This window comes from Grammomys surdaster, unplaced genomic scaffold, assembly GCF_004785775.1.
Source record: "Grammomys surdaster isolate TR1022 unplaced genomic scaffold, NIH_TR_1.0 193, whole genome shotgun sequence".
Lineage (NCBI taxonomy): Eukaryota > Metazoa > Chordata > Mammalia > Rodentia > Muridae > Grammomys > Grammomys surdaster.
In genome coordinates, this window is record NW_021604638.1 from 7,807,294 (window position 1) to 7,834,607 (window position 27,314).

General features: G+C 48.4%; 1 protein-coding gene, 1 long non-coding RNA gene and 3 other non-coding genes across 7 annotated transcripts in view; 1 reads left to right on the forward strand and 4 right to left on the reverse strand.

The window, feature by feature from the left end:
* Positions 1 to 359: 359 nt before the first annotated feature.
* LOC114622943 lies at positions 360 to 3,116 on the reverse strand. The gene is made up of 5 exons (XR_003711699.1): positions 2,981 to 3,116; positions 2,563 to 2,649; positions 1,147 to 1,208; positions 876 to 922; positions 360 to 568 (listed from the first exon to the last, which is right to left on the reverse strand). It is a non-coding gene; the product is annotated as an uncharacterized LOC114622943 (long non-coding RNA).
* LOC114623115 lies at positions 996 to 1,085 on the reverse strand. Its single transcript, XR_003711716.1, has one exon. It is a non-coding gene; the product is annotated as a small nucleolar SNORD12/SNORD106 (small nucleolar RNA).
* On the reverse strand, positions 1,283 to 1,371 carry LOC114623114. Its single transcript, XR_003711715.1, has one exon. It is a non-coding gene; the product is annotated as a small nucleolar SNORD12/SNORD106 (small nucleolar RNA).
* On the reverse strand, positions 2,716 to 2,807 carry LOC114623116. Its single transcript, XR_003711717.1, has one exon. It is a non-coding gene; the product is annotated as a small nucleolar SNORD12/SNORD106 (small nucleolar RNA).
* Positions 3,117 to 3,253: 137 nt separating the features above from the next.
* The window catches only part of Znfx1 (zinc finger NFX1-type containing 1), a 28,457-nt gene continuing 4,396 nt past the window's right edge, over positions 3,254 to 27,314 (forward strand). The window contains exons 1-13 of one of the 3 annotated variants that reach the window (XM_028769520.1): positions 3,254 to 3,752; positions 6,347 to 6,457; positions 9,266 to 11,053; positions 15,651 to 15,782; positions 17,545 to 17,693; positions 18,465 to 18,614; positions 19,172 to 19,286; positions 21,520 to 21,767; positions 23,208 to 23,347; positions 23,698 to 23,852; positions 24,155 to 24,300; positions 26,392 to 26,502; positions 26,783 to 26,878. In XM_028769520.1, coding sequence (XP_028625353.1) covers positions 6,397 to 6,457; positions 9,266 to 11,053; positions 15,651 to 15,782; positions 17,545 to 17,693; positions 18,465 to 18,614; positions 19,172 to 19,286; positions 21,520 to 21,767; positions 23,208 to 23,347; positions 23,698 to 23,852; positions 24,155 to 24,300; positions 26,392 to 26,502; positions 26,783 to 26,878 — 3,291 coding nt within the window. In that variant the 5' untranslated portion in view covers positions 3,254 to 3,752; positions 6,347 to 6,396. The remainder of the gene's footprint in view (positions 3,753 to 6,346; positions 6,458 to 9,265; positions 11,054 to 15,650; positions 15,783 to 17,544; positions 17,694 to 18,464; positions 18,615 to 19,171; positions 19,287 to 21,519; positions 21,768 to 23,207; positions 23,348 to 23,697; positions 23,853 to 24,154; positions 24,301 to 26,391; positions 26,503 to 26,782; positions 26,879 to 27,314) is intronic. The other 2 variants (XM_028769519.1, XM_028769521.1) reach the window with 2 other exon arrangements.

The window sequence follows — 27,314 nt, forward strand, 5'->3', positions numbered from 1 at the left end:
AAGTGAAGATTTTTCCCAAACTGAAGGCACAACCATTGGGATAGGCAGAAGCCACAGGGCTTGGGCCCGTGTACCTACTTTCTGGTAGGGACATGACACAGCAGCCTTACTTCACCATGAGAAATCACTAATTTGGTACTGGGAGTGGACCCAGCCCATGCCAGACAAAGAGATGAACTGGTTAGTGTATCACCTTCCAGCTCTGGAAGCCAGGAGCAGCATAAACCAGCTACAACCAGACTGACCTACAGCTTACAAGCTAGCGCCAAGGTGAGGTAGCTACCCACAGCTGTCCCACTTGGGCACTGTGTTCACAGGAAGCAGCTGCAGGCCCAACCTAGAAACTCAGGCACGGCAGATAATGAAAACATCACTGGTTATATTTTATTCCTACAGATAGAAGGCCAGTATTTTCTATTTCCAGTAGCAGTTCAGTGTACACCATACCACTACTCCCCAACCAAAAAATAAGTCTTCTTTGCATTCTGCATAGCCTGTGGGCCACTCCCAGCCCCATGGGCTGGGCAGGCAGCTGGAACAGGGCTGGTATTCTGTATTCCAGAAGTGCCTAAAAAGAAAAATACAACATTGATAGACTTGCCTGGCATGAACACCATCTGGCTGAAACTCACTTTGACCTACTCCTTGATCTAATAATAGAAAATAAGTAACACCCCCCCACCTTCCCTCCAATCCCATTTAGCAAGCAACATGCTGAACCTGAAATCCCACCAGAAACCTTAACAGCCTATGACCAGAAGAGCCAAGAGCCCTAAGAACCAACCGCCTGTTACTAAACAGCCCAGAACTAGCTCGTTACCCTCTGCACTTGGTTACTGACATCCCCAGACAGGCCAATAGTAACAGAACCGCACCTGAAATCACGATCGGACCAACACTGGCCTCCATGGCTCCCGTGTGCCTGTACAGAGTTAAGTAGGTTACGCCATTATTAAGTGAAATAGGCTAAGGCAAAAACAAGAACTCTTCCCAGGGCTGATGCATCAGACAAAACTGGCTTTATTATCGTAAGATCAACAGGGTCGATCTGATGGGGAAAGAAGTGATATCATCAGCTCACCAGCCAAATCTATGTCAAAAAGAAACAAGTCTACACCAGGAGAGGGGCTCACGGGAACAACTTACCAATGCTCTCCTCCTCCTGAGTTCGCCCTCCATTCATAGCCTCGTATTGGCTGTCAGTAAACCTGAGATAAAATGCAGGAAAAAAGCCTCCATCAACTACTGGACAAAGGGGCACGGCAGCAGCAGGTGCTGTTAAGCAGGCATGTCAGACATACTGGCTTTAGAGACTGCGATCAACATGGTCGATCTGATGGGGAAAAAAGTTGTGTCATCACACATGCCTGCGGAAAGCTGCTGGGCCTAATCTCTAGTGTTAGGCAGCCAGTTAGGCCTGCATCTACAGGCAACAACAGCTGTCATACCTGTGTCTGCAATGACTAGTCAGAGGAACGGGACTTGCAGATATTCTAAACTGCCTGTCCAGGAAGCTTTCAACAAATACCAGGAGGCCTCACTTTATCACCTGTGAGAAAAGCTGCAAGGCTGCATACAGGCATCTAAGGTCAAGGTCCACCTACTCCAGCACCAACCCCTAAGTACAAAACTGCCTCACGTATACAAGAATAACTCGACTGGTGCGGGTTCACTTGCAAGTATTCCAATTATTCAGACATATACGACCCTTCGGCTGTTGGCTGTCTCTAGGCACCAACCATGATGCAGCCCTGGCTTGCCTCAAAAATCTTGCCTGGGCCTACTTCCTCGATAAATTAGGGCATGGAGTTCATTTTATCTGAGGGAATCAGGGTGAATAACATCAGAACCCAATAGTTGAGGACAGCCATGACCACACCAGGCTGAAAATACTTGGAGGAGACACGCCTCATTGCCTTTTCTTTTTTTGACAGGAGACATTTATCTATTTAATGTAAGTGAGTACACTGTCACTGTCTTCAGACACACCAGAAGAAGTCATCAGACCCCATTACAGATGGTTGTGAGCCACCATGTGGTTGCTGGGAATTTAACTCGGGACCTCTGGAAGAGCAGTCAGTGCTCTTAACCGCTGAGCCACCTCTCCACCCCTTTCTTAAGGAAAAGTATCATGCATATACATAAGAAACCCCAGAAACAACTTGAGACAATAAGGCTCAGACACCGTCCGCACAAGCGGCTGAGCCCTCCCATATCAACTGCTTAGAAAATGCGCTACAGGCCAATCTCATGGGACCATTTTCTTAACCAGTCTTTTTCTCAGTTTTACCAACCAAGACAGATTGAATGAGGACAGGGCATTGCATCTCCTGAATGTGTATATACAGATTTGGAACGAAAATTTAAAATGGGCCAAGAAGCAGTCTAATAATCTGGATATTTAAAAAAAAAAAAAGAAAGCCAAGACTGACTTAGTACTGACCCTCAGCACTTATAAACCATTATCAGCATGAACTGTTTCATCTAATTTCCCATCACACACCGCTCAAAGGCTCTTCAAAGCACGTGTTTCCCACATTAGGTCACTAGACAAATGAGTACCTTGAGACTTAAAAGGTGGTTAGTTCATCTCCCTGGATGCCCTTCTCTCCAGCCAACCTCCATCCTGTACTGCTTGATCCGGCCAACCTACAAAACAAAGCGTCAATCACCAACTACCCTGGACCAGAACAAAGCAGACCAGGGTCCTTGGAGTCTGGTGTTATCAGGACTAACTGGCAAATGTTTTAAGGCATCAGCACTGTCGATATGACGGGGAAAAAAGTGAAGTCATCATTTACACCAGCAAAAAGCTTTCCAGGCCAAACCAGAAGGTGTCTTTTCCACCTTAATCACCTCCTTGAAGGCAAACCTGGGAATGGCGCTCCAAAAGCCACACCTGGAGACCAGGAGCAGTTATAAAGATTAAACTTGGTAAGAGATTAATAAAAAAAAATTGTGCTGTGGGGACTCAACTCACCATCTGCAAATTAATCCCGAAAGGACGAGACATATCGGAGCACACAAAGAGCCTCAGGAACGAAAGGGCGAGAAAGGCGAAGAACCTTCCTTATATAGACCAAGACTGCGCGTGCACCTGCGCACTGAGCCCCCAAGTTACGTCGCTTCCGGATGAGCCCGCTTGGCGTCCTGGGAAATGTAGTCCCCGAGCCGCCGGCCCCAGCTCGCTAATGGTTGTCCAGCCAGTGTATAGCCCCTCCCCGTGCTCATTGGGCCTCCAGGGCTGCTCGGCTTCCGCGCCATGTCGCGCTTGGCACGCACGAGCCGCTCGCCGCGTCTCCCCGGCTGCGTTGCCGGCCGAGACCTGCGGCCTCCTGGGGCGCAGTCAGCCCGCCCCCCGCCGCGCCCTCCCCTCCGCCGCGCCCGCGGGAGCCGCCAGTGGAGCCGCCGCCGCGGGGGCTGAGGCGACGCCGCCCTTCCGCCCGCCCCGAGGGCGGGGGCGCAGGCGAACCCAGCCTCTCGCTGGCGCCCGCGGCACCGCCTCCTCGACCTGCGCGGCCTCCTCTTCCTCCGGGCCGCCCACCCGGCTACTCGCCCCGCCCAGGGGCTGCAGGGACTGGAAACCGAAAGTTCGCGGTGCCGGGCGGGGCCGCGACCTGCCAGGGCCGGAGCTGAGCTCTAGCCCTGCCGAGGACGCGCCCGAGCCGGTGAGTGGCCTCCACCCTATCCCGCACCTGCTTCTGCGGCGCTGCGACCGCCGGCGCCCCGCTCTGCCTCGGGCCGGGTGTCAGGTTAGCCCTGGAGTCCCTGTCTACCCCACTCAGCGCCCCCACCACCCGCGGAGTCCCTGTCTCCTTCCCTCCGTTCTCCTATAGTCCCCAGAGTCCCTGTCCTGTTCCCTTAGTTCTCCTATAGCCTCCAGAGTTCCTGTCCCTTTCCCTCAACTATCCTATAGCCCACGGGGGTCCCTGTTTTCTTTTCAGTTCCCCTATAGTCCCCCCCCGGAGCCCCTGTCCTCTTCCCTCATTTCCCCTATCATCCCCGGAGTATCTGGAGATCTCTCATCACCCCTAGGATCTTTTCCCACCCCTTATCACCCCCAGAATCCTGTCCTCCACCTCAACCCTCAGTCGTTCCCTGAGTAAAGTCTACCTGGCTATCAGCAGCCCCATTCCCCAGTCCCCGTTTCCTCTCCTCAGCAGCCCCGTCACCCCTGAATTCCTGTTCCTTCCCATCAGCCTCACCATCACTCCCCAGAGTTCCTGTCTCCACTCCTTAGCAGCCCCCATCACCTCCCGAGTCGGTGTCTCCTCCTCCCCCAGTACCCAGCACCTCCTGAGCCGCTAGCACTGCCATTACCCACTTTGCCTCTCTTCAGTTCACCTCTCTCCACCCCGATCACCCTCCACTCCCAGTGGCCCTTCATCTCAGCACCCAGCCAACTCCTGGGAGCGCCTTTAGCATCCCCTCGGCTCTCTCCACACATCCCACAGTTCTGTCTTGCTTCTGATCCCGGCCCCTGGAGCCCCCTCTCCATTTCTCATCCCTGTCACTATACCCACTTCTTCCACAGCCATCCTGGGCTCCCCATCCCTAAGCTCTGCCCTACCTCTAAGTGCCCCCAGATCTCTCCTGCTTTCTGTTATCCTCACAGTGTTTCTCTCGTGAATGAGTAGTACCTCTCAGGACTTGAAACTTACCTAATTGCAACCCAGCTGCCACCTCTTGCTCCATCCTCTTTCGTCTTACCCTGTAACTAGAGTTCTCTAAATGTTATCCCTGCCAACAGTTTAACCACTGATGATCTCCTGGCCCTCCTGCCTTGATTCCCTCAAAAACCCTTAGCAAAAGCTTGGACTCACCTGCCTGCTCCTCCCTCTCGCCCCTTGTCTTTTCTAGCACGCCTTTGCTTCCATTTTCCTCTACACCTCCACTGCTGGTGTTCTATTTGAGTATTTTTCAAAATGAGGAAGAAGGGGTTTTTCTCAGAAAGAAAATTTAAAACAAACACTAACCGTTGAGCCTGCATCGTGAGAACAGGGTTTGGTAAGATGAGGAGAAAAGACACCACAAAAAATATTCCCAGTGGGAAGGAAAGGGACTCTTTTTTTTTTTTCTGATAAGAATAAAAGCCACGTCTCATACAATGCCAAATGTATTCACAGTTTCCAACTATGAATATTTTAAAACTGTGAGGACAGTCTCAAAAATCCTTTTGCTGAGAACTGAGTCACCACCACCCCGCCCCCTGCATCCACACAATATGCATGAGTTATATTGAGAAGTCAGCTGAAGGGGCTTCCTCTTCACCCAGCATCAGAAATTTTCAAGACAGAAGAAAGGCAAGAATTGCTAGCTGGTTCAGAGGAAATAACGCTAAGAGCTCACTCACTGTTTAGTGGGAGGGAGTGGGGAACCGTTGTGTCCTAGGACTGCCTGGTAAGGTCCTAGGCCCTCTCTCGGGTGTGTGTTTATAGAAGCAGGATCTCAGAGTCCTTGTTGGCCTCAGTGGCTCAGCGGAGGCTGTCTTTGAATTTCTTCTGATCTTCCTGCTTCTACTTCCCAAGTGCTCCTAACTTCCCGATCCCCCTGCCTCCACTTCCCAGGAGCTGAGCTGCGCCCCAGGAATGCACCCTGCAGCTGGCTGGTCCATGGTTTTGGATTGCACATTTCGGCTCCAACAATCATTTTGTAGGAAAGGAAACAAAACCTAAGCAGTGGATTAATTGACCTGCCTGAAGGCAAACCAAACAGTAGTTTGGGGAGTTGATGACACTTTTTCTGCCCCCAAGCAAGCGAAGGAGCTCTGGAATGGGGGCTGGGATCCCTTAGAACGGCATAAATTGTGAGCTTAAGTTTAGAGTTGTCATGGTTGAGAATCCACGAGGTTGAGTGCTTGTGGCCATGATTAGAATCTGCGTGTTACCCTTCGTTAATAAATTATTAACATGCAGAGGCAGAAGGGCTGGCTTCATGGCGTGTACCCTTCCCCCAGCCTTGAGCAGGCCTGAAAGACCTTGTTTACCACAGCAGACCAAGTGATAGGATCTAGGTGGAGTTACCCACCTTGGCTGCCCAGAACTTAGAAGAACTGTCTCTGGGCTTGCCTTGAGATATCTCCAGCCTTGACCCAGAACAATTCCCCCATCTATTCCGGCTGAAACAAGAAAGGGGCCTTTCCCTCTAAATTGAGAGCTGAGCATTAAACTTGGAGCCTTGATCAGAATACTTTGTCTTAGCTTCATTTTCTCTCGCCCTCCGTCCCTTTCTTCATTTCCAGCCCCCCTTTCAGGAGAATCCAGTTGATCTGTGGCTGCAGGCGGCTACAGTGGTATTTGGGTATTTGCTGTGTTTGAAGGGCACTGGTGACTCTCAGCCTCTGCAGTTACAGGTAACGAAGTCAGGTGAATGTGGCAAAATTCCTGAGACTCAGACATGGAAGACAGAAGACCTCATGTAGAGGCCAGACCCAGGAATCCCCCTCCCAACCACAGAGGTAAGGGTTTCTATTAGATGGAAAGGAGAGACCCACCTGAGATGGCCTGTGGTTTCAGTTAATAAGGACCTCGTTGAATGGTGATGGCGCACACCTTTAATCCCAGCACTCAGGAGGCAGAGGCAGGTGGATCTGAGTTTGAGGCTAGCCTGGTCTCCCTAGGAGAGCTGCAGATGGTTCTGTGATAAGATGATAGGAGGCCTGTCTCTCCAGCAGAGAGGATTGAGAATCTGAGGCCAGCGATACAGTGAGCGTAAGGCCATCCTGAGCTCCACAGTGAAACCCTGTCTGAGAAACCTGGGCTGAAGCCATAGCTCAGCGTTGGAGCACTCACCTCCTGTGAGGCTCCTGTTTGGTTCCTGCCACAGCTGTAGGCTGTGAGAAGCAGACTGAGTGGTGGTTGCAGCAGGGCTGTCCAACAGAAACTGCTTCTCATCTCCAGTAGCACCACTGGGAAATTCAAAAGATAACCAGTAACAGTCACTTTTACTGGTGTGTGTGTGTATGTAGACCAGAGGTCTTTTCCTAAGACTTGGGTTTCTTCCTTCCATCATGTGGTCTTGAGAACTGAACTTAGATTGTCAGGGTTGGTAGTAAGTTCCCTCATCGACTGAGACATCTCACTGACCTTGAATTTTTTTTTTTAATTTAATGGCAACTTAATAAAATGTAATGCTTTAATTTCTTAAGTTAATCGTGTCCAAGATATTAACATTTTATGAGAATTAATGCACATGCAAAGACATTTGTGGTTCAAAATATTCATATACATAAAATAATAATAGTAGTAAAAGTTTTTAAAAATTTAAGGCCAAATTGGGTTATGGGGTTAGAGCCTATTTCCAAAACAGGACCTGGCCGTGTGGTACACTTCTCTGATTTCAGCAGCAGGAAGGTAGAGGCAAACAAATTTCTGTTTTAAACCAGTGGTAGTCTAGTGAATTGCAGGCCAACCAGGATTACACAGTGAGACCCTATATCAAACAAAATAAACAAAAAACCATTTAAGTGTATTTGCATCTGGCTTCTCTGTGAGTTATCCTGGCTGTCTTGGAACACACTCTGTAGACCAAGATAGCCTTGAACTCACAGGTTGCTTCTGCCTCCATCTCTCAAGTTCTGGAATTAAAGTGCCATCACTGCCTGACTAGTCCATGGTCTTATTTAAATCTTAAGTATTACATATATTTGTAGCTTTCCTTGCATTTATTGTCCAATTGTGCACAGCCTGTGTTTTCAGATCACACCACTCTGCTAGGGTCAGCTCCAGAATCATTGTAGAGGAAAGGAAAGTGACTGACTGAGGTTGCACAGGGCACCGGCTCCCTGTGTGAGACAGGCAGTCGGTAAGTGTGGGGGTTGGAGAGCTAGTCATTCCCCAGTGGCTAGTTTCGATTTTCAGTTCCCTGAATCAGAGTTCAAGTTTCAGGTTTCAGTTTTCATTTTCCGATAAGGAAACTAGCTGGTCATGCTTCCTTCTCTCCACAGTCTGTGGATTAGCCACAAAACTAAAACACATCTTGGAAGGGAGAGACACTGCCTTCCTCTTTCCCATTCAAGCTGCATTTCCTGTTGCAGGGCAAAGGTCAGGTAGCGTTTCCTTCACTGTCCGATTCCACGTGCCCTTGCAGCGCGTGGTAGTTGTTTAGCACAGTAGCTGCAGAGTTCACAACGGAGCCCCAAGAGTGGCTCCAACCGTCTTATCATTTCTGTGTGTGTTAAAAGACATTTCCTCTGAGTAAGTCTACATGAAACATTGAGATACACATTGGCAGTGTTTCCCTGACATTTTATAAACATTTTATCTATAGCAGCCAAAGACTGAGAAACCAAGAAACTGCCCAAGGCTCCACAGCGAGGAAGTGATGAAGCCTTGCTGCTGACTCTTGTGTTTTGACTTTTGTGCTAGCCGGAGACTAGAACCTTCTGAAAGTTAGGAGCCAGCGTGGGGCATGAGGTGAGATGAGGTAACACTCTCCACCCTGTGTCCAGTGCCTGCTCAGTTTCTCTTTTGTATCTTTCAGGAAAACAGTCTCTTCGTAATCTATTCAGCAGTAGTAATCATCTTTTCCTGTAGTGTTGGGATAGAAGCCAGGGCCTCATGAATTCAAGGCCACACACGCACACGCACACACTTACACACATACGCATGCGAGAGCCTCTTGCCATGCAGCTCAAGCTAGCTTCTAAGAAACTGCTATCCAAGTTAGCCTTGGATGATCCTCCTGCTTTAGTCTCTAAGGATAACAGGAGGCACCACACCTAGCTGGCTCTGTAGCTCTATATTTTATTTATCATACAATTTGATAAGAAACTTTAAAAAAATTAATAATCTGGGTGTGGTGGCGCACACCTTTAATCCCAGCACTGGGGAGGCAGAGGCAGGTGGATCTCAGTGAGTTCAAGGCCAGCCTGGTGTACAGAGTGAGTTCCAGGACAGCTAGGTCTTCATAGTAAGACTGTTTTGAAAAAAATAAAATAAATAAGTAAAACTTACTATTTTTAAACTCTGTGTTACGGGTACAAGTGTGCCTGTGCTTGCAGAAGCCAGAGGCGTTGAGTCCCTGTGGAGCTGGAGTGAGAGCAGTTTTGTCCAACGTGGATGCTGGGAACTGATCTCCGGAAGAACAGTGTGTGCTCTTAACTGCTGAGCTATCACCTCTCAACTCTTGGCAAGAAACTCTAGTCTCTACAAGCAAACTCTGAGCTGCTTGTTTGTTGTGGAAGATGAAAGTGTGTTCAGTGTTGTCTCATTAGACGTCATGACTCCTTGACTCTGTGCTTACGCAGTATCCCCATTGTGTTTAGGTCCTGTAGATGGAGACGGACCACCAAGAGCTAGAAATCAAACCACTAACCCAGCAGCCACCAACCATGCTGGAAGGCATCCGAGGGCCAGCAACCATCCCGCTCCTTTCCGACAGAGGGAAGAGAGATTTAGGGCTATGGGCAGGAACCCACATCAGGGAAGAAGAAACCAGGAAGGGCACACCAGTGATGAAGCTAGAGACCAGAGACAAAGCCAGAATGACACCAGGAGGAGAAATGATGACCAGGAGGGTAGGAACCACCGACCACCGTGGCCCAGTGACAATTTTCAGCAATGGCACACCCCTCTCCAGAAGCCAGCAGAGCAGCCACAGCAGACGAAAAGACTGGGCTACAAGTTCCTGGAGAGCCTCCTGCAGAAAGAGCCCTCTGAGGTGGCCATCACACTTGCCACAAGCCTAGGTCTCAAGGAGCTGCTTTCTCATTCCTACATGAAGCCCAGCTTCCTTGAGCTGATCTGCCAAGTTCTCCGGAAGGCATGCAGCTCCAGGATCGACCGGCAGAGCATCCTGCACGTGCTGGGCATCCTGAGCAACTCCAAGTTCCTCAGAGTCTGCCTGCCGGCCTACGTGGTGGGGATGATCACTGAGCCGGTCCCTGACATTCGGAACCAGTACCCAGAGCACATAAGCAACATCATATCCCTCCTCCAGGATCTCGTCAGTGTCTTCCCTGCCAGCTCTGTGCAGGAGACCTCCATGCTCATCTCTCTCCTGCCAGACTCTCTTAATGCTCTGAGAGCCTCTGGGGTTGACATAGAAGAGGAGACAGAGAAGAATCTGGAAAAGGTGCAGGCCATCATTAAACATCTGCAGGAAAAGAGGCGTGAGGGCACTCTGAGAGTGGACACCTACACTCTAGTGCAGGCTGAGGCAGAAGGCGAAGTTGAGAGCTACCGGGCCATGCCCATCTACCCCACCTACAACGAGGTGCACTTGGATGAGAGGCCCTTCCTTCGCCCCAACATCATTTCCGGGAAATACGAGAGCACTGCTGTCTACCTGGACACTCACTTCCGCCTCCTGCGAGAGGATTTTGTTAGGCCCCTTCGGGAAGGCATTTTGAAGCTCCTGGAAAGCTTTGAGGACCAGGGTCTAAGGAAGAGGAAGTTCGATGACATCCGAGTCTACTTTGATGCTAGGATCATCACCCCCATGTGCTCAGCATCAGGCATCGTGTACAAAGTGCAGTTTGATACAAAACCACTCAAGTTTGTTCGCTGGCAGAATTCCAAGCGACTGCTGTATGGGTCTTTAGTCTGCATGTCCAAGGACAACTTTGAGACGTTTCTTTTTGCCACCGTTTCAAACCGAGAGCACGAAGATCTCTGCCAAGGAATCGTCCAGCTGTGCTTCAACGAGCAGAGCCAGCAGCTGCTCGCGGACGTCCAGCCCTCTGACTCTTTCCTCATGGTGGAGACCACAGCCTACTTTGAGGCTTACCGGCACGTCCTGGAGGGACTACAAGAGGTCCAGGAGGAAGACGTCCCCTTCCAGAGGAACATTGTGGAGTGTGACTCCTACGTGAGGGAGCCGAGGTACTTGCTGATGGGTGGCAGGTATGATTTCACCCCCCTCATGGAGAATCCCTCAGCCAGTAGGAAGTCTCTGAGAGGTGCTGAGGCCTTGAGGCGTCCTAGGATTAATGTCTTAGACTTTAGCCAATGGCCCTCCAAAGAAGACCTGAAGCTGGATGACTCCCAGATGGAAGCCTTACAGTTCGCCCTCACAAGGGAGCTGGCTATCATTCAAGGACCTCCTGGAACAGGTAAGAGAATTTCTCAAAGCCTGTGACATCACACAAGGGAGATGTTGCTCTAGGTGTCTCACATGCCTCATTTAGAAATAGTTCCCTGGCTCTTGCTCCTTTCTTGCCCCCTTACTCCTGTGCCTGCAAGCTGTCCTCTGCCCCCTCTTCCCTCTTCCCTCTCTCCACATGGTCATGGCCGGCCTCTACTCCTCTGCCTCTCTGCTCTCTCTCTTTCCTCTTCCCTACCTCCTGAATAAACTCCCCCTCATGGAAAAAAAAAAAAAAAAAGAAAGAAAGAAATAGTTCCCTGAAGTCAATGAATGTGGCTTGTGGCACAGCCACTTATAGTATGCCCAATGGGGACCATAGGCAAGCCTAGAGATGGGTCAGAACTCAGGCTCACATGAGGACTGCTAGGGTAAGAGGTACAGCTTCTCTTTCAAAGGCTTGTTGGCTTTATGCTATCTTAAATTAAGTACTGTCAAATATATAATTACAGTATGCTGTACCCAGCATCATTTGCCCTGCTTTACATATGTTAGGTCACTGGGTGTGACAGTAGCCCTGCTTGGTAAGTAAAATCATTTTGCTGATGGAAAAACTAAGTCAAAGAAAGGGTAAACTTTCTCTCACTTAAGAGCAGTGAGGTGGTGCTGGAGAGATGGCTCAGTGGTTAAGAGCACTGACTGCTCTTCCAGAGGTCTTGAGTTCAATTCCCAGCAACCACATGGTGGCTCACAACCATCTGTAATGGGATCTGATGCCCTCTTCTGGTGTGTCTGAACAGAGCAATGGTGTACTCATATACATAAAATAAATAAATCTTTAAAAAAAAAAGAAAAAGAGCAGTGAGGTGCTCTGAAGCTCACACAGTGAGCAGACCTGGGACTTGAACTTGGTCAGCCGGCATGGAGCCTCCTGACTCCTCTCTCTGCTGCGCTTGAGGGTCCCACTCACAGGACTCCCCACACTCACTCTGACCCTACTCTGGAAGAGTAGCTAAGGTTACGTACAATCTGTCTGACCTGTATCTATCTCTGTGCTTATGTGTACATTTTTATTTAACAGTAAACACAAGACTGTGCTTGTATGTGACTTGCATGTAACATGCTTTGAGCTTATTATTTATGCTAGCAGATATGCAAAGACTGCTAAATTAACTCCCCAAAAGCATATGCAAAATTAGGCAAGGGGGTAGAAGCAGGTCTTCGAAGTACTGATAAGTAAGGGCGATTCATGGTTTGTTTGTTTGTTTGTTTGTTTGTTTGTTTGAAATTAGGCCAGGGGTGATGGCTCACACTTTTAATCCCAGTACTCAAGAGACACAGACAAGTGGATCTCTGTGAGTTCAATCTTGGTGAAACTGGTCTGCGTAGTGAGTGCCCTGACAGGCAAGCTACGTGGAGATCTTTAACCAAAAAGTTAGAAGTCTGTGTAGTGGGCGTGGTAATCCCAGCTCTCGGGGGTGGACACAAGAGGATCAGGATTTGGTGGCTTTTCTGTTACTCCCAGGTTCAGGGCCAGCTTGGAGCTACAGCCCTGCCCACAAAACACAGACTGGAGCAGAATGGAAAGTTTGTTGCTCATGGAAGGGCTGCTGTGAGGGAAGCTCCTGCAGAGAGGAGGAGGAGGGCCTGCTCTGGAGTCTGCAATCAGACTTTCCAGGCCAAGTCCTGACACTGGGCTTTGTTCATTTAAGATGTGACGGTTTCTGGGTCACTCATTTTATAATTACCTTTTAAGAAGTAACAGCTGCTCACATTTTTAAGTCACCGCCTCCCTCCAGCCACCACCCAGTCCCCTCCTTAAGCAAATGACATAAATGATCTTCCTGTGTATCCTATGAGTCTTCACACACAAACTCACACTTGGGGGTCACGTGTCCCTGCTGTAACACTCTCTGCAGTCCTGGAGTTCCTGTTGTCATGGAGGTGCTTCCCTGTTAGAGTCTGAGGCATGTTTGTGGTGCCTGCACTGTTCTCACAGGCTCCACTGTGTTAGCAGGTCAGGAGCTGCTTGACAAGCTCTCTTACTAGCAATGTGTTTCCTGCACTCTGTCCAGAAGAGAGATCTGTAGCTGCATAAGAATAATGTCCATTTGTAATTTTATTTATTTGTTGTTTTGTTGTTGTTGTTGTTTTGAGACAGAAATTCACTCAGTTGCCTTGATTGGCCTGGAATTTACTATGTAGACCAGCTGGTCTCAAACTCAGAGCTTCACCTGCTTTTGCTTCCTGGGTGTTGGAATTAAAAGGATATGCTACCATGCCTGGCTACAATTCTTTACAATGTATTTAAATGTTTTGCTTGCATTTAAATGTACCATATACCTGCTAGTTCTGGCCTCCGAGGTTGATTGCACATTTATACAGTACTTGTATTCAGACACACAAAAGTACATTTTTAGGGCTGGAGAGATGGCTCAGCGGTTAAGAGCACTGACTGCTCTTCCAGAGGTCCTGAGTTCAATTCCCAGCAACCACATTGTAGCTCACAACCATCCGTAATGGGATCCGATGCCCTCTTCTGGAAGATCTGAAGACTACTACCGTGTACTCATATGCATCAAATCAATAAACTTTTTTTTTTTAAAAGAATAAAGTACATTTTAAAAAATGAACACAATATTTTGCCTGGTAGTGGTCATGCACACCTTTAATCCTAGCACTCTGGAAGCAGAGACAGGCAGGATCCCTGAGTTCAAGGCCAGCCTGGTCTGTAGAACAAGTTCCAGGACAACAACAAAAACAAGAGCTAGGCAAGGTGGTGCATGCCTTTAATCCCAGCACTCAGGAGGCAGAGGCAGAGGCAGGCAGATCTCTGAGTCAGAGGACAACCTGGTCTACAGAGCGAGTTCCAGGACAGCTAGGACTACACAGAGACATCATCTTGAAAAACAAAAAAACAAATACACAAGCAAAAAAAATTGAGCCTGAGCCATGGCACATGCCTGTAAACCTACCATTTGGAGAGTGGAGTAAGGAGGAAGAAGAGATGGAATCTCAATAACAACAGATTTTAAAATACTATTTATCAGCCAGTGTATCTACACTGCAGTCCAGCTGCTGGGGAGACTGAGGCAGGAGGCAGTGAAGCCTGGCCTGGGCAGCACAGACACTATGCTACGGGAATTAGTAGTAGTCACTCTGGCTCATTTATCATCCTCACAACGTGTGGGTTCTTATGCCAGCATCCTTCAATGACAGGGAGGCAGAGTCTTGGTCCAGCTAAGGCAGACAATGGGTAGTAGCCACAGTCCGGTCCCCATCTTGTAAGTGATGTATGCAGCACAGACAGGAGTCAGCAGCTTCTTTAAGGAGAAGGATGTGGAAAGGGGAAGGCTTCCATTTGATGATCTGGAGACAAATGTGTGTTCTCTGTGTGTGTTTAACTGAACTGTGAACTGAACTATCTTTGTTGTCAGAGTTAAAAATGAAGGAAACTCATATCAGAACTTTTCATCTAGGCTGGGAATGTCATTGAAGTAGGTTGCATGCATGCTGGTGTACATAAAGCCAGCACCACACAACCAAAATGTAGTGGTTCGTTCCCATCTGTCATCCTAGCACTTGAAAGGTAGGGGCAGAATGGTCAGGAGTTCAGGTTGTTATCTTCAGCTACATGGTGAGTTTCAGGTTACCCTGTATGAGACCTAGCCACAAAAGAAGTTTTTTTTTCTTTCTTTCGTCTAGCTGTTATTCACTGTAAAAGTCTTTTTCTTCTAATGTGTTCTCAAGAAAGAAGGATGAATATTTCTGTTTTATAAGACAGTCTTACTGTGTAGTCCATGCTAGCTTGAATTTACAGCAGTCTGTGGGGCAGTGAGCTGTGAAGGCCGGAAAGCCTGGTAGAAGAGTCCTAGAAGCCCCGGGACCCTGGCCTCTGGGCCGCTGGGCCGGGAGGTGCTTCGGACCTTCCCAGCCATCTGGCTCTCTCAGCTTCAAGCTCTCCACAGTCCCTCCCACAGAGAGGTCCATGGTCATTGATCACGTAGGAGTAGCACCTTCATGCAGATGAGGCATTCCCAAGCTCTCAGACCAAGCCAATAGGGGTTACCTGCTGCCACCCCAAAACTGTATATATTGGCCAAGCTCAAAAGTAAAGGTGTGTGAGATTCTTCCCTGTGCCTGAGAGCTTTTGTCACAGTCCTTCCCCTCTTCACTGGCCAGCCTGCGCACTTCAAAGAGCTGTAACACTTAGACATGGTTGGTGGCAGGGCAGCAGCGGACTCTCTGTCTGCTCCCCACCCATCCTGGGCTACCAGCGGACAGAGGAAACAAGGCAGCCGCCGATCACACCCTGTCCTCAGCCCAGCCAGAGATCCTCGTGGTACCCATCTGGAAGCGGGCCCACAGCAGTCCTCCTGCCTCTGCTTTCCATGTGTTGGGATTACAGGTTATGTGCCACCACATCTGGCTAATGAGAACATTTTTAAGCAGATAGTGAACTGGTATTTGGAAAGCAGTGTCTGTGTTTTCTCCGTGTAGCAAAATTTCAGATAAATATGTTTATTAAGATTTGAAATACACAGTTGTTCACCTTTTAAGTTATTGAATGAGAATATTAAACTGAAAGAAGTGTAGATTTTGTAACTTGTCTTTTCCCTGTTTTCTAGGCAAGACTTACGTGGGACTAAAAATTGTTCAAGCTCTTCTGACCAATATGTCTGTTTGGCAAATTAGTGCCCAGAAGTTCCCCATCTTGGTCGTATGTTATACTAATCATGCTTTGGACCAGTTTCTAGAAGGTAAGGAATGTCTTTTGACAAAATTGTTTTCTACTGGGGATGGAGATTACCTCACTTCCTCTGTGTCACAAGGCCCCGGGCTCCATTCTTACTACCGTACATGCGCTAGTGCGCGCGCGTGCGTGCGCGCTCGCTCTCTCTCTCTCTCTCTCTCTCTCTCTCTCTCTCTCTCTCTCTCTCTCTCTCTCTCTCAATGTCAGCAACCTCAGTGGCTTTCTCATCTTTGTCCACAGTCCTTATCCCGACTCTGTCTGTGCTTCCCAAACCCAGGGGCACCATCACCTTCAGTCGTTGAATTCTTTGTCTTCTCTACCTCAGCTCAGGTGCACTAGCCCATCTTGTGCCAGCTCCTTCTTCAAGCCTTACCTCAGATGTCTCAAGTGGAATTGTCCCATTGCCCCCCAAGTCTGCTTTCTTCATTTTCTTTTCTTTTTCTTTTCCTTTTTGTATTTTTAAAAAAATTTTGAAGAATGTTTTTATTTTATGTGTTTGGCCATTTGCCTGCATGTATGTCTGTACACCACATGAATGCATCGTGGTGTCAGAGAATAGAAGAGTGTCTGATCCCTTGGAACTGGAGTTACTTATGATTGTGTGGGTGCTGGGAATCGAACCCAGGTCCTCCAGAAGAACAGCCAGTGATCTTAACTGCCGAGCTGTCTCTGCAGCCCCGTGATTGATGATTGATTGGTTGATTGATTGATGGTTGATGGCTGATTTTGGTCCATGCCGAGCCAGGGGCTGGGAACATTAAGGGCTGGAAAAGTTCTTAGTGAATTTTTACAACATATTAGTCACTCAAAAAAAAATGTTCAGCCAGGCGGTGGTGGCGCACGCCTGTAATCCCAGCACTTGGGAGGCAGAGACAGGTGGATTTCTGAGTTCGAGGCCATCCTGGTCTACAGAGTGAGTTCCAGGACAGCCAGGACTACACAGAGAAACCCTGTCTCGAAAAACCAAAAAAAAAATGTTCACTAGGGGCTGAAGAAACAGCTGAGTGGTTGGGAGTGCCTGGTGCTCTTCCACAGGACGTGAGTTCAGTTCCTAGCACCCATCCTGAACACATCTCAGTCTGCCTGTAACACCTACTCCAGGGGATCAGACACCCTCTTCTGGCCTCGTGGACCCCAACTGACACAGTCATATACATATAAAATAAATCTTTTTAATACTAGTTAGCCCAGTGAATAAATAAACACTCACTCCTCCTTTTGTTGAACCATTGCTCTGCATTTCTGCGTGAGCCCCTATAGACCCCACGCAGCAGCCAGCGCAGGTTCTTTCTGTGTATTTACTGCAGCAGGTCCTTCAGTATTAGAGTAATAGCTGTTGGGGTAAGTGGTTTAATGAACCAGATAGGAAAGCAAGTCAGAAGCTGTCTCTAGCTTACAGGCAGCCATTCCATGTGTAGAGCGGGTCACATTTCTGCTGAAGCATCCTTAGAGCTGCAGAGATGGACTTCCTTATCCAGGCTGTAACCATACAAGGACGCTCTTCCTGCTTCTAGCTCGCCCACAGTGAGCCACCAGTTGAGTGCCTCGCTCCCTTTCTCGTGCTGTACAGCATTAGTGTTAAAGGCAGAGCTCTCTGTCTGTGTGTCCCGGTCCACAGCCTTGCTCTGAAGCACTGCACCTCTGTGCGTGGCAGCTCACATTTTATCTGGAGTGAATGTCCTGTAAGCACGGGTTTGCTCCCTAAGGCACCAGTTGAGATAAAATCCCACACACAACTCTGACCTCAGATATCGAATACTGCTTTACAGGCATCTACGGCTGTCAGAGGACCAGCATTGTGCGAGTGGGCGGTAGGAGCAACAGTGAAATCCTGAAGCAGTTCACCCTGAGGGAGCTGAGGAACAAGCGGGAATTCCGCCGCACCCTCCCAATGCACCTGCGAAGGGCCTATATGAGTGTGAGTCATGGTTATGGATTAGCCAGGGGCTGAGGGACCCACACAGCACAGCAGCTGCTTCCCAGCAGCCTCCACAGCCCTCTGAAGGATCCAGAACCTTCAGTCTGCCTCTTCCACACTACCTACAGGACATAGCCTGCTCACTGGGAAGCATCTTGGTTTTTCCAGACAGGTTTCTCTGTGTACCCTCTGTTGTCCTAGTATTCACTCTGTAGACCAGGCTAGCCTCTAATCAGAGATCCACTTACCTCTGCCTCCTGAGTGCTGGGATTAAAAGTTAGCATCATCAGGCCTCAACTGGGAAGTATCTTTTTATCTGAGCAGGGTAACCAATTAAAATCACAACTGGGTACAGTGACACAGACCTTTATTCCCAGCAATTAGAGAAACTGAGGCAGGAGAGATTGGTTAAACTAGAAGTTTGGGACCAGCCTGCACAATGTAGTAAGAACCTGTGTCTTAAACAAGTGGGGAAAAAAAATATCTCTGATCTTATCATCAAAGAGGAAAAGAGGCTGTGAGGCTTGTGGTCTGACCAGAGTGTCTCAGGCCTGTTTTCCACTGTCCTTTGCGCTCCCCTGCTACCTACATGGTTAGGCCATTGAACATTAGTGCCTGGTTCTCAGGACCATGGTGTACTTGAAAAACAGGTTTGGTGACTGGTCTGTTTACTTACTCCTTCTTGATTCTTTCTTGACTTTATTTTCTCTCAGGGCAGAGGCTGGGTTTGGGAGAGAATGTTTCTTCATTGCCTCTTTCTGTTCTTGGCAGATTGTGACAGAGATGAAGGAGTCAGAGCAAAAACTTCAGGAAGGGGCCCAGACCCTGGAATGCACCATGCACGGTGTCCTCCGGGAGCAGCACCTGGAGAAGTACATCTCTCCCCAGCACTGGGAAAGCCTCATGAGTGGACCTGTGCAGGTAGGGCTGCTGGAGGAGGCTCAGCCCATGCAAGCAGCTCCAGAAGAACCCACAGTCTTCTAAGAGCCTTGTTTGTAGACCTGATGCTGTTGTAGGGATCAGTGCCCTCCTGTGTTAAGCAACTGAGGGTCCTGGTTAGGAATAAGGCTCTGCAGTCCACCTGCTGGGTTTGAACCAGCAGCCTCTAAGCTGTAAGGTGCTGTAAGCTATAAGATTTAGATTTTCTATGCTTGGGTTAGAACTAACTAAGCAAGAACCTACTCTTGAGATTTATCCTCAAGGAAGAATTTTATATCGTCCTTTTTATTTACTATGTATATAGTGTTCTGCCTACATGAATTCCTGCATATCAGAAGAGGGCACCAGATCTCATAGATGGTTGTGAGCCACCATATGGTTGCTGGGAATTGAACTCAGGACCTCTGGAAGAGCAGCCAGTGCTGTTAACCACTGAGCCATCTCTCCAGCCCAGGAAAGAATTTTAAATCCTTTGAAGAGACACTGTCTTCATAATGGTTGTCACAGAATTCTCATGACTGACAATTCTTCCTTCACAGGATTCTGACTGGGTCTGTGTGCAGCCCTCGAAGCATTCCATGATGCTCGAATGGCTGGGGCTTGGTGTGGGTTCCTTCACTCAGAGTGCATCTCCAGCAGGACCTGAGAACGTAGGTAAGAGGGTCATGTGACCCAGGACACCGTCAGCTAGAGTATGGTGAAAGCCAGAACAACATGACTCAAAATGCAGTGTTCATACTTGACAAACTGAGTCAGTCAGCAGAAGACTTAACAGGAAAGCAAGGCCCAGACTGATGGGTACAGTTCAGAGAGCACTGCTGTTTAGTACACACACGGAAAGTGCTTGTTAGAAACAAGCTTGTTGGGCTGGAGAGATGGCTCAGCGGTTAAGAGCACTGACTGCTCTTCCAGAGGTCCTGAGTTCAAATCCCAGCAACCACATGGTGGCTCACAACCATCCGTAATGGGATTGGATGCCCTCTTCTGGTGTATGTGAAGACAGCTACAGTGTACTCATCAATAAAATAAATAAATAAATATTTTTTAAAAGTATAAAAAAAAAAGAAACAAGCTTGTTACAGTCACAGCTGATGCTTGCCTCATATGTACAGAGCTCTAGGTAGGATCCATCCTTAGCACCCTGTAACCAGGCATGGTGGGACATGCCTGTAAGCCCAGGATTCAGGAGGTACGGGCAGGAGGATCAGAAATTCAAGGTCATCCTTACCTATATAATAACTTGAAGCCAGGGCTCATCACACACATCTTTATTCCAGTACTAGGTAGACAAAGGCAGAAGGATCTCTGTATGTTCAAAGCCATCCTGGTCTACAATCATGAGTAATGAGTTCCAGGACAGCCAGGGCTGTTGAGAGACCCTGTCTCAAAAAGAAAATGAAAACTCACAACTCTATTACAACTTGAAAGCCAGCTTGGGCAGTGTGAGAACTTGCCTCAAAACACACACACACATACACACAAACATGCACATGCACACATACACACTGAATAATAAATATAAATTTAAAAGAAACCAGAAAAGCCAGGCAGTGGTAGTACACACCTTTAATCACAGCACTCAGGAGGCAGAGGCAGGAGGATCTTTGAATTCAAAGCCAACCTGTTCTACAGAACAAATTCCAGGAGAGCCAGGGATATGCAGAGAAACCTTGTCTCAAGGAAAAATAAAACAGAAAAAGAAGCCAGAGGACTTACTATACGTTGTGCACAATTATAATCACAGCCCTCAGGAGTCAAAGGCTACAACAGCTCCCCCAATACACACACAGAGTGGGAGACCACAGAGATTACTCTTGGAGAGAGAGGGTTCAGTTCCCAGCAACCACATGGCAGCTTACAACTGTCTAGCCCCAGGGAATCCTATACCAACATCAGGGATGCTTGTGGTACACACATACGTGCAAGCGATCCACATTAAAAAATAAAAAATAGGGCTGGAGAGAGGGCTCAGTGGTTAAGAGCATTGACTGCTCTTCCAGAGGTCCTGAGTTCAATTCCCAGCAACCACATGGTGGCTCACAGCCATTTGTTAATGGAACCCAGTGCCCTCTTCTGGTGTAACTAAAGGCAGCTACAATGTGTGTGAGTGTGTATTTTAAAAATAGATAAAAAGTAAATTTCACACTTTCATTTTACTTACAGTTGCCCTCGTTTATATATTTGATACAGTAAAAACTTTTTTTTTTTTTTTTTTGGTTTTTTGAGACAGGGTTTCTCTCTGTAGCCCTGGTTGTCCTAGAACTCACTCTGTAGACCAGGCTGGCCTCAAACTCAGAAATCTGCCTGCCTCTGCCTCCCGAATGTTGGGATTAAAGGCGTATGCCACCATTGCCCGGCTCAGTAAAAACTTTCTTAAAAGGCATTTTTGGATAGCTGGGTGGCAGCGACCCACACCTTTAATCTCAGCATTCTTGAGAGGCAGAAGTAGGCAGATCTCTATGAGTTCAAGGGCCAACCTGGTCTATAGAGCGAGTTTTAGGATAGCCAAGACTATACAGAAAAATCCTGTCTCAAAAAAGAAGACAAAAATGAAACATTTTTTTGACTGGGTCTGGCGGTGCACACCTTTAAATTCCAGCATCCGGGAAGCAGAGGCCAGCAGGTCTCGGACAGGTTGAGACTAGGCTGATCTATATAGTAAATTCTAGGATTATGCAGTGAGACTGTCAACACAACCCCCCAAAAAGAGCCTTCTTCTATATGATTTTTAAAACTTAATAAAGTGTAATAAACACATGCACGGAAAACGTTAAGTCTCTGTCCCTGGTATTTGTCCCACTTCCCTTCCCAGGACGCTTAGTGCCATGAGCGTGTCCTGTGAGTGAGCCCTTACAGGTGTCCTTTTCCTACCTGCTTCCTTTCTTAGCCCAGGCAGAGGGGGAAGAAGAGGAGGATGGGGAAGAGGAGGGTTCCCTAATCGAGATTGCGGAGGAGGCTGACCTGATCCAAGCGGATCGAGTGATTGAAGAGGAAGAGGTGGTGAGACCACGGAGAAGAAAGAAGGAAGAGAGCGGGGCCGACCAGGAGCTGGCTAAGATGCTGTTGGCCATGAGACTGGACCAGGATGTGCCTGGGACCATAGCTGGGCCGGAGCAGGCTACAGAAGAGTGGGAGGTAAACCAGCTGCCTTCCCTGAAAGCCCCAACAGGACAGAGGAGAGGACTTAGTCTTTCCAGGCAGACTTGCATTAGGCTCTACTGGAACAGGCTCTGCAGGGTTTGGCCGTTGCTGTTACTACTGTCACATTATTTCATCCTCAGCATCATGCACATAACCTGAGGGCAGAAAAGCTATGGCCGTCAGAGGGGCCCTGGCAGGAACAAGCAACTTAGATGAGAAGCAGGTGGTCGGGTGTCACATCACAGTGTGCTGCTTGTTATCTTACACACCTTGTCAGCCTTGGTGTGTGTGAGCTACCAGTGCAGATACAGGAGACCGGAGTAAAACAAGACAGCAAACTTCGACGGGCTGTGGTAGCGCACGCCTTTAATCCCAGCACTTGGGAGGCAGAGGCAGAGGCAGAGGCAGGCGGATTTCTAAATTCGAGGCCAGTCTGGTCTACAGAGTGAATTCCAGGACAGCCAGAGCTACACAGAGAAACCCTGTCTTGAAAAAAACAAATAAATAAACAAACAAAAAAGTTAAAAAAAAAAAAAAGCCAGCAAACTTCATCCTTCAGTCACCCTGGAATCAAGGTCTTGTCTTAGAGGCAGGGAGGTGTGACTTAGTCTCATGTAAACTTTTGGTCAAGCATTTTCTATGTGTTACTATATCATCAGGAGACTTGCTACTCCACATACCAGTTTGTAACCCTTGCTGAGAATGAAGGTCTCCTAAGGACAGTCTGGCTGCAGTAATAGACTTTGTGCCTTACTGGTTCAGTTCAACGGTATTGTGTGGGGGCAGAGAAATGAGCCCAGTTCTCAAAATTGTGTATTGGGCCTGTCTCTGCTGTGTCACTTGGGGTTGGGGCCTTTAGTGTGGTGACATCAGTTTACATGCCAGTCCTCATAAAATCTTGCAGCCTCATTCAGTGACAGATCCAGAAAGGAGAAGGTTTTGTGAGTGAGGACCGTTGGAGCAGGCCTGTGGCAGAGCCTGTGTTAAACACCGGCTCCCAGGCAGTGGCCCAGAGAGCATTCAGTAGGAGCCCAGCCCTGCTACTTCGATGGCACACACCCACTTTAGACAGAGGAAGAAGTGGCCATCAAAGGGAGGCCAGACAGGAGGAGAAGGGAACGGGGAAGACAGAGCCATGACCCAAACTGTCAGAAAATGTCATGATGACATCTGAGACATCATGGCCAGTGGTCAGCCATTGCTGGAGGTCCTTCTTGGACTCTTCACATTGCCACACCCACAACCAGCACCGTAGGTCACATCTCAGGAAGAATCAGGACAGATTTGGGGCCCAGGCAGTTCTCTGAAGCTTTGTGCAACTTTTCATGATGGAAGGCACCTGTTGGGAGAGTAGACAATGTTCACTGGGGGGCAACCCCTTTGTTCTGTTTTGGGGCCTCTGCTCACTGTCTTGCCTGGTACTCATGTCCGCAGACTCAGCGCAGCCAGAAAAAGAAGATGAAGAGGAGAGTGAAGGTTGAGCTTCGCAAACTGAACACCATGACTGAGGCTGAGGCCAGTGGGATCCAGGACGTCTGGCAGCTGGACCTGAGCTCTCGATGGCAGCTCTATAGGTCTGTGTGTGGTGCCCATGCCCAAGCCCAGCCAGTCTGTGTCATTTCCCATGGGATTCTGTCTGGTTCCTAGAATGGGTCAGATTGGGCAGGACCTCATACGGCTCAGGTGAGGAGCAGGAGGACACTGGAGGCTCTCACAGCAGAGTGTGTCTCTGTCCTCACATCCTGATGACCCTGCACATCTTTTATGGGGCATTTTCAACTCTGGGTTTCTGTAATTCTGGGCCCCTCATTCTCCCTATCTGGCCTGTAAACTGTAGAGCTTTAGGGCTACTTCAGGAGCTGGCACATTGTTCCCTCAGTACTTACTAAAGCAAGGCTTCCTTCCCTGGTTCTTCATTCTCCAGGCTGTGGCTGCAGATGTACCAAGCTGACACTCGCCGGAAGATCCTCAACTATGAACGTCAGTACCGCACATGGACAGAAAGAATGGCCGAGCTGAGGCTCCAGGAAGACCTTCACATCCTCAAAGATGCTCAGGTTGTGGGCATGACAACCACAGGTAGGAAGGTGGGTGGGATTTACTTACTGAAGCCAAGTTTCCCCTGGTGCCTCATCCCATCACATGAAGCTGTTGTCGTAAGCAGCCCTTACCTTGGGACATTTTCCTATTTGTTGCAGAGTTTAAAACTCCAACATAAGCTCATCTTATCTGCTCACTCAGTGCCCGTCCTCTTATTCAGTGGCTGCTCCAGCCCTCGATGAGCAGGAGGGCTGAGTTTTCTAGCAGCCCAGGGGAGGTACAAAAGAACCGGCCCTTTAGGTCTTGTGCTCAGAGAAGCCTCTCGTCTTTGTTGATTTGAGGTGCTGCCAAGTACCGCCAGATCTTGCAGCAAGTGGAGCCTCGGATTGTCATTGTAGAAGAGGCTGCCGAGGTTCTCGAGGCTCACACCATCGCCACACTAAGCAAAGCTTGCCAGCATCTTATTCTGATTGGGGATCACCAGCAGGTAAAGCAAGAATTCTTAAAAGATGGGGTGTTCTTTGGGGGACAGGACAAACAAGACCCTGGCCTCTCTACTTAAGAGTCCTCAGCTTACTGGTGACCCTGTGCTTGCTCTCTTCCTTGTGTCCATGTTTTTTTCCTCTGCAATCTCATGACTAGAGATTGCACCCAGGACAATCCACACATGTTAGGCAGGCGTTACCCCACCCCTGAGCTCTGTGTCCCCAGCCATACAGACCTGAGGTTGGCCTCAGACTGCTGGGATGATAAAACTGTACATCTTGCTTGGTTCAACGTGCCTTTAAAAAAACAAAAACAAAACTTACCTAAACAGTATCTGTATTTATATGTATGGTGCTTTGCCTGCGTGTCAGTGTACCACATACCTGCAGTGCCTGTAGAGACCAGAAGAGAGTAGCCGATCCCCTTAGACTGGAGTTCTAGGTAGTTGTGAGCTGATACATGAGTGCTGGGAATTGAGCTTGCGTCCCCTGCAAGAGCAGCCTGTATTCTTTTTTTTTTTTTTTTTTGGTTTTTTTTGGTTTTTTTTTTTTTTTTTGGTTTTTCGAGACAGGGTTTCTCTGTGTAGCCCTGGCTGTCCTGGAACTCACTCTGTAGACCAGGCTGGCCTCGAACTGAGAAATCTGCCTGCCTCTGCCTCCCAAGTGCTGGGATTAAAGGCGTGCGCCACCACCGCCCAGCAGCCTGTATTCTTAACCATAAAGCCATCTCCGGCTCTCACCATGAACAATTGCATAGAAAGCTCCTTAAGTCTTTTTGTTGTTGTTAAATATTATTTATTTATTTTTATTTATATGAGTACACTGTAACTGATTCAGACATACCAGAAGAGGGCATCAGATTCCATTACAGATGGTTGTGAGCCACCATGTGGTTGCTGGGAATCGAACTCATGACCTCCAGAAGGGCAGTCAGTGCTCTTAACCGCTGAGCCATCTCTCCAGCCCTCCTTAAGTCTTTTGCTTTCATTTTTGCTACTGTTTAGTCTTGTCCCCTGAAAAGGAGCCAAAGTGAATTAAAAGGAAAAAAACAAAGCAAAAAAAACCCACAACTGAGGTGTTACACACCTTTAATCCCAGCACTTGGGAAACAGAGGCAGGCGGTCTCTGAGTTTGAAACCAGCCTGGTCTACAGAGCAAGATCCAGGTCAGCCAGAGCTACACAGAGAAACTTAGCTTTCAAAAAACAAAAAGACAGAAAGTACATTAGCTAGTCACAGCTAGCTTGTGCCATGTGCTGACACAGCTGCCTCAGATAAAGCAAAACTTAAAAGTTTCAGGAATTGAGATAGATCATGTCACTTTTTAAAGGAAGATTTACTTATTTATTTCATGTATCTTCAGACACACCAGAAGAAGGCCACCATGTGGTTGCTGGGAATTAAACCCAGTCCTCTGGAGGAGCAGCCAGTGCTCTTAACCACTGGGCCACCTCTCCAGCCTGTGCATGTCAGGGACTTCTCACTACTCTTGATGCTAAAACTCAAGCTCCTTTGATTCTGAGATGGTCGTGTGTAGCCTAGGCTAACCTTGAACTCACTTTGTAGCTGAGGGTGGCTTTATACTACTGACCCTTGTTTCCACTTCCCAAGTGTGAACTACAGGGGCGTGTACAGCCATGCCTAGCCTAGAAGCTGCTACACAGTCAGAGGCTTCATGCTTTCTCCCAGTTGTTCTTTGGTGTTAGCTCTGTAGGTTTCCTGCTGATACCACAGCCTCCAGAACATGGCCCTTTGTCTTGCACATGTTCCTCAGAAACAGAAGTGGGCTTTGTCCTGTCTCTGGCTCACCTCATTTGCTCAGGGCCTACACTCACTGTCCTTCCTGCCCCTCTCATGACTGGCAGCCACCTCCGTGCTGTTATCAACTCAGGCGTCACTGTGCAGAGGCCTAGCCAGACCATCCACCCTCGGGCTCTGTTACACCATCTTGGGTTCGTCATGATCCTTGTCATTACTAATCCTGAACCTGTCAGCACCTAGGCTAGTGCCTGCCTCCAACAGATGCTTAAACCCATGTTGCTGGGCAATCAGTGTGTTCCCACCAGAGAATCTCAGGCTTGTTTCTCTCCCCAGCTGCGTCCCAGTGCTAATGTATACGACCTGGCCAAGAACTTCAACCTTGAGGTGTCCTTGTTTGAACGGCTGGTAAAAGTAAACATCCCTTTCGTCCGTCTGAATCACCAGGTGAGAGATTGGGCTTGTGTTCCTACCGACATCTAGAAGGCTCCTGGGTGCCTGCCACCTGCCAGCAGTTAGAGCTCGGTTATTTCTTAAATAGCCAGACAGTCAGAAATACTCTTTGAAACCATTGCGAAGTCCCTGCTTTTTGGGATGAAGCCTCTGGCATCATGCTTTCTCCCAGTTATTCTTTGGTGTTACCTTTGTAGGTTTCCTGCTGATACCACAGCCTCCAGAACATGGCCCTCTGTCTTGCACTTGTTCCTAATGCCATCTGTTGTTTCAGCACCGCATGCGGCCTGAAATCGCCCGCCTTCTGACCCCTCACATTTACCAGGATCTGGAGAACCATCCTTCTGTTCTCAAGTATGAGCAGATAAAGGTCAGTCTGTCGTATGTGGTCATCTCTGATGGTGTCAGCAGTTTAGGTGGTTTCCTTCCTCAGAAGTAAAAAAGGCTTTTGAAAGTAGTAGAGGGCCGGGCGGTGGTGGCGCACGCCTTTAATCCCAGCACTTGGGAGGCAGAGGCAGGTGGATTTCTGAGTTCGAGGCCAGCCTGATCTACAGAGTGAGTTCCAGGACAGCCAGGACTACACCGAGAAACCCTGTCTCGAAAAACAAAACAAAACAAAAAAAAGTAGTAGAGGGTCTGGAGAGAGCTCAGCGTTTAAAAGTGTGTCCTGAAGCCAGTGTGGTGGTACATACCTTTAGTCCAGCACTCAGGAGGCAGAGACAGGTGGATCTCTGAGCTTGAGGCCTGTCTGGTCTACATACAGCAAGTTCCTGGACAGCCAGAGCTACATAATAGACAGACTGTGT